This window comes from Sorex araneus, chromosome 4, assembly GCF_027595985.1.
Source record: "Sorex araneus isolate mSorAra2 chromosome 4, mSorAra2.pri, whole genome shotgun sequence".
NCBI lineage: Eukaryota > Metazoa > Chordata > Mammalia > Eulipotyphla > Soricidae > Sorex > Sorex araneus.
In genome coordinates, this window is record NC_073305.1 from 134,020,608 (window position 1) to 134,036,792 (window position 16,185).

At 38.7% G+C, this 16,185-nt stretch overlaps 1 protein-coding gene across 2 annotated transcripts in view; it reads right to left on the minus strand.

Moving 5' to 3' along the window:
• Positions 1-16,185, minus strand: part of SEC63 (SEC63 homolog, protein translocation regulator) — a 70,985-nt gene that overhangs the window by 19,144 nt on the left and 35,656 nt on the right. For both annotated transcript variants that reach the window (XM_055135907.1, XM_055135906.1), the window contains exons 5-12: positions 10,010-10,071; positions 8,686-8,744; positions 5,798-5,848; positions 4,279-4,387; positions 3,802-3,896; positions 3,571-3,703; positions 1,417-1,509; positions 180-334 (exon numbers count right to left, since the gene is read on the minus strand). In XM_055135907.1, coding sequence (XP_054991882.1) covers positions 180-334; positions 1,417-1,509; positions 3,571-3,703; positions 3,802-3,896; positions 4,279-4,387; positions 5,798-5,848; positions 8,686-8,744; positions 10,010-10,071 — 757 coding nt within the window. The remainder of the gene's footprint in view (positions 1-179; positions 335-1,416; positions 1,510-3,570; positions 3,704-3,801; positions 3,897-4,278; positions 4,388-5,797; positions 5,849-8,685; positions 8,745-10,009; positions 10,072-16,185) is intronic.

Below are 16,185 nucleotides of genomic sequence, written 5' to 3' on the forward strand. Positions count from 1 at the left end.
ATTTCTACCTAATCAAGAAGATGCTATCAGAATTACTTTTTGAGAGGTTCTAAACCTAAAATAAATTAAAAAATAAAGAGATTCTAAATCTAAGAAACTTGTAATAGCTATTTCCAGAAAACTCTTCTTTCATGTACATGACAGCTATGAACTTTAATTTTAGAGTAGCAAAGAATTACCTTTTTATGATTAGAAACTCTTCTGAGATTGTCTTCTTCAATGTGAGGAAGCTGCAGAAGGGGATTCTTAAACTGCTGGAGGCCTTGCACAGCCATCTGGGAAAGCTTCATGCAGTTTTCCAGGGATGCCAAAGTTGGAGCACGAAACTCCCTTTCTTAGAAAGAACAGGAAGAAAATAACAAGGGGGGCTGGACTTTGTCTATGTTCAAAAGTATTAATTCAGTTAAAAAAACAAAAAGCAAAACAAGATTTGTGCCCAATATTCTTTACACCTCACATGTTTAACCTCACAATGTTGCTTTTTCTTTCAAAGTTACTGGAAAAATACTAAAAGTATACAAACAAATGAGACAATGTACATTATCAAGCAACAACCTCTGATTTAAAATTAAATGATTATTCACTGTATCACTGTATCGCTGTCATCCCATTGCTCATCAATTTGTTCTCGAGGGTACCAGTAACATCTCCATTGTGAGACTTGTTGTTACTGTTTTTGGCATATCAAATACACCACAGGTAGCTTGCCAGGTTCTGCTTTGCGGACGAGATACTCTGTAGCTTGCTGGGCTCTCCGAGAGGGGCGGAGGAATCAAACCAGGGTCAGCCGCATGCAAAGCAAACGCCCTACAGGCTGTGCTATCGCTTCAGCCCAAATTATTATTAAAATTATTAAATATTTTAATTTTTAATTTATTATTAGGATAATTAAAATTATCTTAATCACCTCCCGTAACAGTAAATTATTAGACATCATCAGTATCCTGAATATAGTGACATCATATAACACTTCTGACATCCTAATAACACAAAACACAGAAGTAACCATCTCTTTATTTTTTTTCAAGGTCTCCCACTCCACAAACACCTTCCTCTTTTTCCTTCATGCAAAAAACACTACATACCAGATGAATCATTATTACCTCACTTAAAAAACTTCCATTTCTTTGGTGAAATAACAATCAATCTAATTTTTTTTTAAATCCAGAGGAATAAAAATAAGCTTTACAAACAATAAATAACAATAGGAAAAAATTATATTTAAAATCAGATTATAATAACAATGCAAAAATATAGTAAAGAAGAAAATCCACAAAGAACACCAGGAAAAATGATTCAAGTTACAGATAAAATTAAATTGAGCACCCATAAGTTTTCAAAACTACCACATGCAAGTAATCTGCTTGTCCTTCACAAGAAAAAAAGGTAATACAGTTAATTATGCCTCTTCCTCACCTTCACGGGTTCGAGCCATTACTATCAGTTGGCAGATTACATTAACCATTTCTTGAAGTAGCGCAGGGCATTTTTTCAACATAAATTGCTGATCTGCAAAACAATAAAATGCCTGAAACAAAACATCAGCAACCCAAGACTACTATTAAATTTAAGTTGTCCCTTAAGTATTTCACCATCTCAGATTTTTATAAGCTGAAATAACAGTTTTTCCAGAATAGCAGTCAGAAAAAGCCAGTTCAGGTTAGTTGTTCCAAGAGCAAATTTTTAATTTATAGAAGTATATTTATAACTTCCTATTTTGAGGGGGAAGATAGTTTTGGGGCCACACCTGGCTGTGCTCAAGGCTTACTCCTGGCTCTGTGAGAGGGAGATATACAAATATATGTTTTATAGTTTTGGGCCACTCCTGGTTGAGCTCAGGGCTTACTCCTGGGATGGCTCAGGGTATCAAATTGGGTAACAGGATAAAATCCAGATCAATCACATGCAAGACAAGCGCCTTATTCACTATGCTATTCCTCTGGAATTCTAATCTTAAGATAGTTAAGAACTTTAAGAAATTTCTTCTCATGCTGGAGTGATAGCACAGTGGGTAGGGCATTTGCCTTGCACGCGGCTGACTCAGGTTCAATTCCCAGCATCCCATATGGTCCCCTGAGCACCACCAGGAGTAATTCCTGAGTGCAGAGCCAGGAGTAAACCCTGTGCAATGCTGGGTGTGACCCAAAAAGCAAAAAAGGAAAAAAACAAAAAGAAAAGAAATTTCTTCTCATTATAATTATGAGGAAGTTTAAAAACTAAAATTGAGGATAAATGTCAACTAAATGTAGAGAAAGGAAGAGACAAAACGATGATCTTTATGTCACAGTTAACTGCTACAAGTATGTATTAGGATTAGTAGTCAACCTAAACAAATATTTATTCCCCATTTCTTGAATATAATTACTAAAAACAGAGTTAATTTTCATATTCATAGAGAACATTAGGAACAGAATTACTAGATAGCACCTTCAATATCAATGATAAAACTATACTTCTTTTCATCATAAGCATCCAATGTTTTGATCAACCACAGACAAGTGGCCTTTTTTTTAACTCATCCCTAAGGATGAGGACTTTTCTTAAAAATTCAATTGAGGGGCCAGAGAGATAGTTTAGGGGTGTGCTTGCCTTGCACACATCAACCCTACTCCAATCCCTGGTATTGTCTGTGGTCCCTGAACACTGCCATAAGTGAGCCTGAGCACAGCCAAGAGTGAGACTGAGCACAGTACTGAGTTTGTGGCCCCCAAACAAAAAAAGAAAAACATATCCAGTTGAGGGCTCCTTAAGAAATAGGGGTAGGTGTTTTGCATATGGGAGCTCCTAGTCTAATCCCCAAACCACATGCCTCTTGTCCCCTAACATCACCAAGCACTGAAAAAGGAGTAGACCCCAAACAAACAAAACCCTTGATTTAAATATGAAAGTAAAAAGACAACACTCAAGGGTCAGAGATAATACAAGATATAAGGCGCTTGCTGGTCTTTCATACATCAATCAAATGTGATGTCCAGCACCACATATCATGCCCCAAGCACTGCTGAGGGTCACTAAAAGCCATTTCTGAGTAGTGAGCTAGAAATAACCCCACCTACCCCACCCCCTGTCCAAAAAATTGGTAACACCAAAATCCTGATATCCCTATAAACACTGCTGTCCCAATAAACTATTTTTAGCAAATGTAAGACTACAAGCACTTCTTACGAAGCTATAAATAAAAATTGAAAAGGCATATTGTAACCACTGCTAGGGAAAGAAGTACTTAACAGGGATTATCTATTAAGAAGTTCATTTTTATCTCTCCCCCAAAGACTGCAAAGTCCTTTTACTAAAGGCCACTGTAATAATCTGAAACTGACCAAACATTTTTCATATAGACTATTCTCTCACCTTGAAAATCAAAACATTCACCAAAACATCTGACTTACTAAGACCTTCAAACTATTTGTGAAATAATTGCGTAGCAGTAGATTTCTTTTTTAAAAGGTCCTTGAGCAATTATTTGATTGAGTAAAAAAGAACAGCAACAAAAACACCACACTATGAGGTCTAATTAAATGTGTTGCATTCATAACACCAAAATCCTGCAGATAATAGAATCACAAATACCTTCTTCAAGGGTTTCAGGAATTTTCATTCTAGCAAGATGAGACAATAAAAGCACTCTGGCCTTCAGGCTATATGGACAGGTAAGTGGAGGCTCATTCTTCTTTAAATTAATGCTGCCAATTTCTCTAATTAGCTAAAATAAATAAAACCAATTGGGTTAAAATATATACTTTGAAAGCATTGAATTTAATGCTGAAATGCTTATCAAGGTACTTGAAAGATGGGCCTAACCTGAGGTATCAGTATATTATCTGTTGGCCGGCTTGTGGCATCTTTATTGTACTGAGGGTCAAATTCAGAGGCTCCTGCCAAAACCATGATAAGACCTAAGAACAAAAGAGAGAGATAAAATTATACAAATCAATTTACTTCCCCACTAATTTCTCCTCCTAAGAAATTTCATTCATCCTAGAGTGAGTATTCCATGCGCAATGTTAAAATCATCATCAGTTCTCCACTACTAAGAAGCATAATTTCTCCCAGAAAAAAAGAGTAGGATGGAGGCATGGGAGACAGATCATAGAGCTGGAACACATGCATTGCTTCCAGGAGCCCTAAGTCTAACAGATATACAGATCAATAAAAATGACTAAGAGTATAACATGTCTTTCCTCCAGCATTATTACTTCAAGAAGTATCTATAAAACTATACAGTGGAATTTTTTCACATAAAGATACAGAAAACAATAGTTATTTAAATTTACTTACGTTTCATATCCATATTCCGGGTTTTATAAACAAAGTATGTATAAATCTGTGTTGTGCGTATTAGAATTTGGTCTCCACTATAGCGTATTGAGCGATACCACCAGGAGCCCTAAAATATAAATAAAGAAGAAGCAAACTATGAAAATTATAACATATATCAAATATGAAGAAGAATAACCTTTGTGGCTAAATCTTCCAAATGTACATGAACCAAAAATTACCTGAGAAGTAGAACAAACACTGTCAGATATTTCAAATGATTTCACAAATATTTATACTGCCACAAGACCAAATATCAACCTACCTTCCTACATATATATATGACTAAAACTTAATCTTTAGCTAAAAACTGAAAACAAAATAAAAATGAAACAAGCTATTGTGAGCTATTGTGATCAGCTGGTTCCTGACAAACAGTATGCCTTTAATTTGGTAAGCACAGAAATCAATTTTTACTGCTGATATGCTTTCATTTCACTTATTCTGTCTGACAGGATCCTCACACAATTCTAAGAAAAAGGTAAGACAGGTCATAATTAGCCTCATAACAGTACTCCTAGAGAAAGATCCAAAAGAAAATCACCAGTAAGGAAACAATAAAATCATCAACTTTAAGGTATTGCTACATAGCTATCCTTAAAAATGGGGCTGCTCTATATACTTTGCTCCTAACACAAGAAGGTAAAACAGTTACAAAACAAATATAGTAGTATTCTTTCCTATTTTTCCTTTTTATTAAAAATTAGAGATCTTCCCAGGAGTACTTGGGGACTCAGGGCCACAACCAGCAATTCTCAGTCCTGTTAAGCCAGCCTGATAGTTTATGCTCAGGCTGGGTGATGCTAAGGGTTCACCAGAAATAAATCTGAAAGGGGAGGGGGGTGGCAAATTATGCCAGGGACTGACCTTCGAGTCTTGCATGCATTCCAACCCTTTGTGCTATTGTGCCACCTCTATTTTTCCCATTTTTTTCCTTAAAAGTATGTGTTTGGAAGGTTAAGCACCAAACTTAGCAGAAGTTCACAAAAAATCAAGTTAAAGAAAGTGGCAAAGAAAGACTGAGACTGTAAACTCTAAACACAGCTCTATAATCTCAGTTGTGTGAAATACACTTCAACATACTCAAGTGATGTCAGCTTTGAAAGATCTTGTTAAAACACACCTAAATTTTTAATGTACGTTTAAGGTTTAAGCACTAATGAATTATATTCTAATACAAATTAAAATTGTATAGGGATACTCCAAAGCACACCACCAATCCCTTTTCCAAAAGAAAAATAGTTAATTGAAAAGGAAACTAGACATGTGAGCCAGAGAGAGAGTAGATAGGGCACTGATCTTGCACACGGACATCCTGGCTCAATCCCCCTGATCTTGCACACGGACATCCCAGTTCAATCCCCAGCACTCCATATGATCCCCCTAGCCCCACCAGGAGTGATTCTTGAGCACAAAGGCAGGAGTAAATCCTGAGCACTGCTGAATGTGCCCCCCCCAAAGTAAATAAACTAAAACTTACCACAACAACTGGAAGGATAACCATGAATGCCAAGCCATATACAAGTAAAACCTAGAATTGAAAAGAGACCAATGATTGTTTTCCCTTTATGAAAAACTATAAAGAATTCATAAACACTGATTTTGAGACTGCCAATGTGGGAGGCACTATTAAAAGGATGACTCATGTATTATATTATTTAACCCTTATTTTCGAACTCAGTAAGGAAGGGACCATTATCATTTTTCTTTCCAGATAGAAGCCTGTAACACATATGTTACATATTATATTCTATGTTGCACAGCTTTGGGAAGTGGTGGAGTCAGGATCTGAATCCAGATATACCACAACTCTAGAGCCCAGGCTCTTATCCACTTAATTACTTTCAAAATGAGAATTACTAATAGTCTATACATGCACTGTAGCACTGTCATCCCATTGCTCATCAATCTGCTCGAGGGGGCACCAGTAACGTCTCCATTGTGAGACTTGTTGTTACTATTTTTGGCATATCAAATACGCCATGGGTAGCTTGCCAGGCTATGCCGTGCGGGCAGGATACTCTCAGTAGCTTGCCAGGCTCTCCAAGAGGAGCGGAAGAATCAAACCCAGGTCGGCCACATGCAAGGCAAACACCCTACCTGCTGTGCTATCACTCCAGTCCTGTAATACTAGCAAAACAACTTTTATAAACTATATATCCTTGCCAGTCAAGAACTTATATAGCCACACCTTTGCAAACAGTGTGCTGCATACTCTTTTGTTTCCATGTCATTTGTCACCTGGTCTTCAATTTTTCTCCTATAGCATTATCCTGAATCTGGCTGCTATCTTGTTCTTCTCTAGTTCCAGAATAACCTTAAGCATGACAAACCTGCTCATATAGACAGCAACTATGTACCTTCAAGATAACAAATACTAATCTAGCCTACCATTCAAAATTTACCTTTCAATAGCCAGTTTCAAAACAAATTACACACAATAGGATTTTGTTGTTGCTGTTGTTGCTGTTGATTCAAAGATAGCTTCTCATTATTCTCAAGAAAACTGAAGCAGGGAATCATCTCTTGCTGAACAACAGGTTAAAATAATTCCTGAGGTTTTAATTATAGCATTTATCACTGACTAGAAGCTAAAGTCCTACTCCCTTCTGAAGTTCAACGGAATACACACAGTCTGCTGACAGGAAAGTTAATTTAGCCTGGGGAAAGGAAAGATCATTTAAATTTGGTGTACTGCTTTGGATAAACACACCAGAAGTGGCTGATCTAAGCATGAGAATTTGGATTGGAGGCACTGCACCTGCCTCACAAGCATAAGGCTAAGAGTCTGATCACCAGGAGCAATGCACAATACTAAGTAAACTGCAAGCAGATAGATGCTTGTGAACCCCATTGCAACAATAAGAAATGCGCCATCTCCAGTACACTGTGTATGCAAACACAATGTAAACCAAACATACAACACATGCCAGCACTACAAGTACAAGAACATGACTTAAGTGTGCAACTTCCAGTGAGCACAACCAAGTATGTGTGACCGCTCCCTGGTCATCAAAACCATCACAAAGAGGAGAAAAGGGGAGGGGTGGAGATGTTGGGGTGGGAAGTCTTCGTGGGCCAAGGAACGTTGCTGAGTGGTAGAGCACCTGCCTTATAAGGCTCTGGGTATCATACCCAGCAATACAAAACATAGACTCTGATGCAAATAATCAATAAATATATAAGACTTTTTGATGTTTCTCATAATTAAATACAAAGCTAAATAAAAGATAATTTTAAAGAAAGAGCAGATATGAAACTGCTTCCAAAAGAAATTATCAGAACTTAAAGATTTAAAACTCAAAAGCTGGAGAAAGAGTAGAGTATTAAGGAACATGCCTGGCAAACAGCCAACCCAGGTTCAATCACCAGGCACCACATGTGGGCCCCCAAGCATCACTGGGTGCAGCCTGGGAGGCTCCAGGGCACCACTGGGGTGGCACAAGGAATTCCCAGCACTACAGGACCCTGTAGCACCGAATCCTCAGACCCTTGTAATGGACCACCAGTTCAGAGGGCCAAGAATCTTTGGGAGGGGCTCTGGGCACCACTTGAAGAGCACCTCCTGATCCCAACCCCCGCCCCCAAGAAAAAAAGTGTTTTGTTTTATTTAACTAAAGTTAAAATACAATGCCCCAGAGCCAGAGCAAGTGTGCAGCAGTTGACCTGGGTTCGATCCCTGGCATCCCATATGGACTCCAAGCCCAGTAGGAGTAATTCCTGAATGAAGAGCCAGGAGTAAACCCTGAGCACCACAGTGTGACACAAAAACAGAAAACAAAAATTAAAATAACAATACAACGCTGAAAATCAGCAATATTGTGAAGGTGTCCCTTACCTACCTGAAAGCATAGGACAGATAATTTGGGAAGGCTCAAAAAACATTTCATATAAACTTACGATAAGAATAATACCAGACCTAAAAACTAGCTTACCAAATCATACCAAATAAGGAGCTGGAGAACAGTGGGTAAGGTGCTTGCCTTGCATGTATCTGACTGGATTCAAACCCTGGTACCAAATACGGTCCCCTGAGCCCTAGCAGGAGTGATTCCTGAGCACAGAGTGAAGAGAAAGCCCTAAGCACCATTTGGTATACTTGGAAACAGCTACATAATGCCCCCCCTGCCCCTCCTCCAACACACACAACCAAATCATACCAAACAGAAACAAAAATAGGAACAATCTACATTCAGACAGCAGGTGAAACCTGTAATGGAAACCAGTTCTTTTCTGCATATATGGACAAAGTTTTCACAAATAAAGTTAAATTGAAAACAATTATGCCAATTTCTTTTTAAAAGATCTCTTTGTATAACCAAGATAATGTCAAACATGTTAGAATGTGTATTATTTGAATTCACTCACCAAAATTGAGTTTTTCTGGTCAACTATCCATGCTGGCAGGGCAATTCCAAAACTTGTGGCTAAAATAGGAAGAATATTTGTCTAGAGTCTCCATTTCTGGTTTTATATTTATTTCCCAAAATTTTGGCCCCCCATCAACAAAAAGCATTGAGAAAGATATTATGTGTGTACCCCACTACATAAAAGTTAGGGATATGGTTTATATCTAGAGAAACTATCTATTAAACTGGAAAATGGAGGCTGGAAGACAGCTCAGGGATCAAAATGCTCTTGAAGAGTTGAAATTAAAAAAAAAAAAATCTATAACAGTTACAAGTGGGGTTTAAAACCAAATCATTCTGACTTGCTCCATGCCCTGAATCATTGTCCCGATTCAGTTTTTAAAAATAAGAAATCACTGCTAGTTTGATATGGCTTGGGCTAGGGAGTTAGAAAAGGAATTTTAGTAGGTATTTTCCTGGCCCTACTGACAGTTACCTTAGAAGAAATTTATGGCTAAACTAGGGCCCAATTTTTTCAGACTATAATTGAATTATTACTATTTTTATTACTGGTAATTATATAACTCCACATTTTTTTTTTCTTTTTGGGTCACCCTGGCGATGCACAGGGGTTACTCCTGACTCTGCACTCAGGAATTACCCCTGGCGGCGCTCAAGGGACCATATGGGATGCTGGGATTTGAACCGGGGTCGGCCTCGTGCAAGGCAAACGCCCTACCCGCTGTGCTATCTCTCCAGCCCCATAACTCCACATTTTTTAAGACAGGAGAAAGCCCAAAGTATCCATTCTTCCTAGAAAACCTGAATTCTTTTGCCTGTACTGAATTTAAATACACACTCCAACTTTACAAGTTAATATTTAAAGCTAGTAAATACACTATTTTTTATCAAGTAATTGAAAATGATGAATATCAACCACTCATGAAATTAACTAGTCTTTTTTCGGAGTTTGAGGTTTTTTTGTTGTTGTTGTTTGGGCCACACCTGGCAATGCTCAGGGGTTACTCCTGGTACTGCACTCTGAAATCACTTGTAGTGGTGCTCAGGGAGCCATACACAATGCCAGAGACTGAACCTGGGTTGGCCACGTGGATGGCTAGCACCTTTCCCACTGCGCTATCTCTCTGGCCCCTCAAGCTAGTCTTTAGACAGAAAAAACAAAGTAAAAATTAAAAGGAAGTCAATTGACTTCTCAGTAATCTCTTGTGATTTTAATTTTTCACATTCATAAACTAAGAAAACTCCCACCTACTTTCCAATCTAGCTAACATTTTCATAATGTATACCAATCCCCAGAATTTTTTACTCATCATTTACCACACCTTGAGGTCCATCTGGATTTCCAAACTCTTCCCAATTTTTCCGGGACTCTTCATCTGTTAGACTAGCATAAAAATGAACAAAGTTGCACAATTAGAAAGCCACATCTAAAAAATTCCATTAATCAGCTCATTTCCTTTTTTTTGAACCACTTCTAGGAGGTACCAGAATTTATAATATTGGTTATCTCTTATGCTTTTCATGCATACATCATTCCTGCACCACACTCATCATCAGTGTCCAAAATGATTTCTCCCAACCACCTCCCTGACAACATAAGCTCGGTGCTATAGACAAATCACCATCAATACATTTCTTGAAGATATTGCAGAGAATCAAGAAAAATCTCTGAAATCGGCTGAAAGAAGAGCATGAGGGTGAGAAATAGAGGGAAGGAATGCGTGTTCACAAAGACTGCCAACTACTGAGCCCTGGCATCGAATTCCTGACTCAAGAACCTGGGTTATCAAGATTAACCAGTTCAAACCAGAACAAACTTCAAAGGCTACTACATTTTCTGAGAGAGAAAGCAGGATTAAAGACTAAAGTGACTGTTATTCCTCATGATGTTCCAAACTATCTTGAATATCCTTAGCACCTTAATAGAGATGTGACTGGTTTTTATTATTTTATAAATAAATTTAGATCAAAATTATTTTTAAAATCTAAATAAATTTAAGGTAAATATTAACATGCATAACCTCTCAATGTGGAACTCTGCTGAATAAAAGCTTATTCTGGGAATGTAGAAGTATGACTAACAAGCTATGACTAATAATTCTATATTAACAAACATTAACACAAAATTACCTCCAAACTGGCACCACATTCTCAAAGCAACAAACAAACACCTACAAAACTCTATGATTATAAAAGATTATCTGCAATGTGCTGAGATCACAAATTTCTCTTAAAGCAACTGTAGCAAGGCCAGGAAAATACCTACTAAAACACCTTTACTAAAAGCATCAACTCCCTAGCCCAGGTCATATCAAAGTAGTAGTGAATTCTTATTTTTAAAAACTGAATCAGAACAATGGTTCAAAGCATGGAGCAAGTCAGAATGATTTCGTTTCAGGCCTCTCAGGTCCCACTTGTATCTGTTACAGAAAAAAAAATTTATTTCAATTCTTCAAGAATGTTTTAATTAAAGAAGCAAAAGCACACACATCAAAAATGATTACTAATAAAAGAAGAAAGGCAATCCCTTCATAAAAAGGAATGCCTTTATTCCCTTATCTTATAAGAAAGGTATTTTCTTTGTAGATAAACTACAAAATTATGTTTATGTCCAAATGTAATGTTCAGCAGAAAAGCTAACACAAGGGAACAGCATTTGCCTTGCATGCAGCCAACCTGGGTTTGAGCACCGGAACTGCATATAATCCCTGAGCATTGCCACCCCCCAAAAAGACAATGTAGTCATATTTTCCCCCCAGTGGTATAAGGGCCTCCAAAGAACTGCTCAAGAGACCAGCCCCAAGATGAAGTGTGGCTAGGGTCTAGCAGTGCCGGAAGTAACAAGAGCTACACCTGGTAGAGTCTGGAAGCTGTGCAGTGTCAAACCTTGAGAAAGGCAAGTTTTAAATCATTCACAACAGCCTCAGTTCAGTGGCCGTATTTCTGTTTCTCAGAACATTTGCAACGTAGCTTCTGTTCAACAAAGTTCCATTCTGAGAGATAACACAGAAGCGACTTTCAGAAATGGCCCAAACTACAAATTAATTTTGAATGATCTGAAAATACTTTTTTAACTGAACAATTTAATTTTTGTAAAAATAAGTGTCTTGACATTTTTTGTCCTTAACTCTACATCCAATTCCACACACAGTATTTGACCTAAAGCCACAGTCAAACAGAGGAGACAATGATACATTATCACAGAGGTTGCAAGTTAATAAGAGTAGCACTGGACCCTCTGCTCCTAAAGACTTTGATTCCAGAGGTCTTCTAACCCACTTTGGCACCCAGAGCGGCTTCTCACAGCAATGCACTGGGACTGTGAGCTGGGTTACAACTCCGTGCTGCCCGGGGATGGATTTTTCCTCTCCACCGTTTTTCTGCATGGAAAATGGCGGCGGCAGCAATATCCACGTGGCGAGAGCCACCTTCTAAGACTCCTAACCCAGAGTTATACGGTTTTTGCAATTTGTGGCTCATAGGCAATCATGGGAAGTGGGCATTACTAGCACTCCCTCGGCCCAGATAAATCTGGAGCTGCTGAGCGTGAAACTGACCCTCTGCTCCTAAAGACTTTGATTCCAGAGGTCTTCTAACCCATTTTGGCACCCAGAGTGGCTTCTTACAGCAATGCACTGGGACTGTGAGCTGGGCTATGCAATTTCTGGCAGAATTTTCCCTGGACTTTATACAGAATTCCAAAACCGCACAGCCAGTTGCAGTCACGTGACTTAACATCTCTTAATTGTCAGCAATGTGAAACGGTTCCTTTTTAGCAGGTCTGACTTTGTGGGGAAACTCCAAACAATAACAGTGAGTTTTTTGTTGAAATATTGAAAGTAATCAAAGTAGCAGCCATTTCTCTAGACTGTGAACTAAGCCATAGCCCCACGCTGGCCAAGAAGAGGAAATATCCCTCTTTCCCTGTTGTTTCCCATTTTCGGGGAGAAACGCAGCATGGCGTCCACCATATTATGAGGCGCAGGAAGGGGAATAAAAAAAAAAAGGAAAAGAAAAAAAGAGTTATGTACTTGGAGCAGTGGGACTATATATCTCTTCATTCTAAGCAATGGAAAACTATCAAATGCTTCCTTGGTAGAAGGGCTGTCTTTCTCTGGGTGAAACTCCAACAATAATAGTGAGTTTTGTGTTGAAATATGGAATGTAATCAAGGTAAAGAGAAAATGAAGTGAAATTCATCAGTTAAAAGCAGTTGGGGGTGGGGGGGCGGGGGCGGGAGGCATACTGGGGTTTTTGGTGGTAGAATATGGGCACTGGTGAAGGGATGGGTGTTTGAATATTGTATAACTGAGACATAAGCCTGAGAACTTTGTAACTTTCCACATGGTGATTCAATAAAATTTAAAAAATTTAAAAATTAAAATAAAAAATTGAAAGCAATAAAAAAAAATAGAGTAGCACTAAAATTCTTTTCTGCTAATTGAATAACACTCTTCAAAAAACTGTGACCTTGTTTGACTGACTGGGGTTCGAACCCTAGGATACCCAAGCTGCCAGAAGTAATTCATGAGTGCAGAGCCAGGAATAACCCCTGAGCATCACTGGATGTGGCCAAAAACAAAACACACTAAAAAGGAGGGTGGGGGGCTGGAGGGCACAAATAAGTTTCTTATGTAATTGTCATGAAGATAAGTGCCTTCTGGTCCAGGTACATGCTACTGAATAGGAATGAAGTCACTGGGAGTTATACCTATTGTTGTGGTTTAAGTAAATTCAATCATGGTTTGTCACAAATAGACATGGAGATCCTGCAGTAGTTTACCCAAGCATATTCTACTAGTTCAATGATTCCCCATGAAGCCAGATCCACTACATTGCAGATGGTGAAGCAAGTAAGAGCACGGTAATTTGCTCACTGCAATTGCCAAGACTCAAAGGCCATTCCTACTTCTGAGAAGTTGGGTAAATCTTTTAACATTTCTGTGCTTCAGTTTCCTCACCTCTGAAATAAAGGTAATAATAGTATTTATTTTGCTATTTTCGGGGTTGCTTGATAGGAGAACACCTGCCTTGTAGGATGAGGCCTTGAACTGTATTCCCAGCACTGCTCCACACATCTAGTAAATCCTGGTGGGAAAGCCACTATGATCAACAACACCACAACAAAAAGAGTATCATAACCAAGTGAGTATGGTCACCACGCCTAAATTATGCAACTCCCAGGCAGCATGACAACCATTTGTGCAAACTCTACTACCAAGTATACTGTCACTAGTCATGATAACAACAACGAAGAGAAGGGAAGAGATGGGACCGGAAGGGGGAAGGGGAAAGGGAAGAGGGGAGAGAGAGGAGGGGTGAGAGGAGAGGAGGAGGGGAGAGGGGAGGGGGAAGGGAGAGGGGGAGGGGAGAGGGGAGGAAGAGGGAGGGGAGGAGGAGGAGGGGAAGGAGGAGGGGAGGAGGAGGGGGGAAGGAGGAGGGGAGGAGGAGGGGGGAAGGAGGAGTGGAGGAGGAGGGGACGGGAGGGAAGGGAAGGGAAGGGAAAGGAAGAAATAATAATAGCACCCACTTCATGGAGAAAGAATGAGGAGTAAATGAAATAATCTATGTAATTTGTGGGTGGGAGAAATGTGTGTCACAGAGTAGACACTTAACAAAGGCTAGTTATCTATTACTAGCTATTTTTTTCATGTTAAGTCAATACAATCTATTTCATTTGTGAGGGAGTTGACATAAATTGCCCTGTGTCTTCCAATAATTAGGAAAGCTCCAAATGATTTAGGTCATTTTCAGGACTGAAAGAAGGGTCATTGGATCTGTGAACTCACTACTTGAAAAATTACTAAGTTTCATGACCTTAAAATGAGGGAAATAACATCTACTTTTAAGAACTAGTGGTAAGTGATATCACGTGGATATTTTGGCACATCAGCAGTACACACCGAGTTCACTGGGACAACTTGGGTAACAAGAGAATTGTGGAAGGACATGGAAGTGAAATTCCAGAAAGGAGATAAGCAGAATGAAGTGCCAGTCTTCATTCTCTGAATGGAAGGTGGTCTGGCAAAGAAAAAGACAGTGTGGGCTAGGCATTTCTCTTTGCACTCTGAGAAAGTTGTATGAGATAACCAGATCTTTCTAACGCAATTCCTTGTAATCCATATTATATGTAGTTTATACTGACCAGTGAATCATATTCACAGAGTTGTGTTAATGAAATTAAAGAACATATAACACACACACAAAAAAAAATTGTGCCCTGGGAATCAGCAGGTAGGGCTGAGCCAGATTGGATGCCAACACCCCCATCAGGAGCAATCTCTGAGTGCAGAGCCAAGAAAAAGACCTGAGCACTGCCAGGGGTGCCCCCCACTCAAAAAAGTTTTGATTTGTTTTTTGCCCCGATTTCCCCAGACTATTATCCATCCCACCCAGAGATTTTTTTAGACATTTTTTTCCCTGTCTATATCCTATTGTCTACTCAGATACTTATCCCCAAAAAATAAATAAATCTCTCTTTTTTTTAATGCCTGATTACGGCAGCACAATACATCACTACTTTAAACAATGATTTTCAATTCTTCAAAACAAAGGTCAGTTCACTAAAAAAAGTATTTGATTTTTCAAACTACACACATACACCCCTCCTTACAATTTCACTAACTCAACCAATAAACCAAGCTATACAAAGAGAGATGCTATGTGATAGGCACCCAGCCAAATATTCCAATTAAAGGAATCAATGTTTCTGAAGAACTGGGGTCAAAAAACAACTGATAAAGCCAGCGAGATAGCGCAAAGTACTGGAACATAGACTTTGCATTCAGGAACCCCAGGTTCAATCTGCTTGGAAGCTACAACCATCTTGCTTCAAATAAAGGGGTATGACACACAAAAAAAACAAGCAACTAATATCCTTCAACTCAGAATATATCATTAGTATGTAATTTTAATACAATTCATATAAGCTTAAACAAGATCAACAATACTAATGTGAGGATTTGGGGCTTTGGGGCTTTTTTTGACTTTTTTTTTGGTTTCTGTTACTGATTTTGGTCAAACTCAGCAATGCTTAGTGCTTACTCCTGACTCTGCTCAGAGAACACTCCTGGTGGGCTTAGAGGACCATATGTGATGCTGAGGACTGAATATCAGTAGGCTGCACACAAGGCAAACATCTTAACTGCTGTAATATCACTCCAGTCTGTTCATTTTTTTCCTTGATATTTTCTATACATGATTTAAACCCTTTAGGGGAATGAAAGTGTTGGAACAGAACCAATCAAAAACCTAAGAAAATCTATGCCCATTTTATCTTCAGGAAAAAAAATGCAAATTCTGTTTACAATTTCAAAAACTCCATATTGTGAATCCTGATCTAAAGAATGTGAGTGGACTAGTTGAACTCTACAAGAAAACATCCAATCCCATCTGAAAATGGGGCAAAGAAATGAACAGAAACTTTCCCAAGGAAGAGATACAAATGGCCAAAAGGCACATGAAAAAATGCTCTGCATCACTAATCATTAAGGAGATG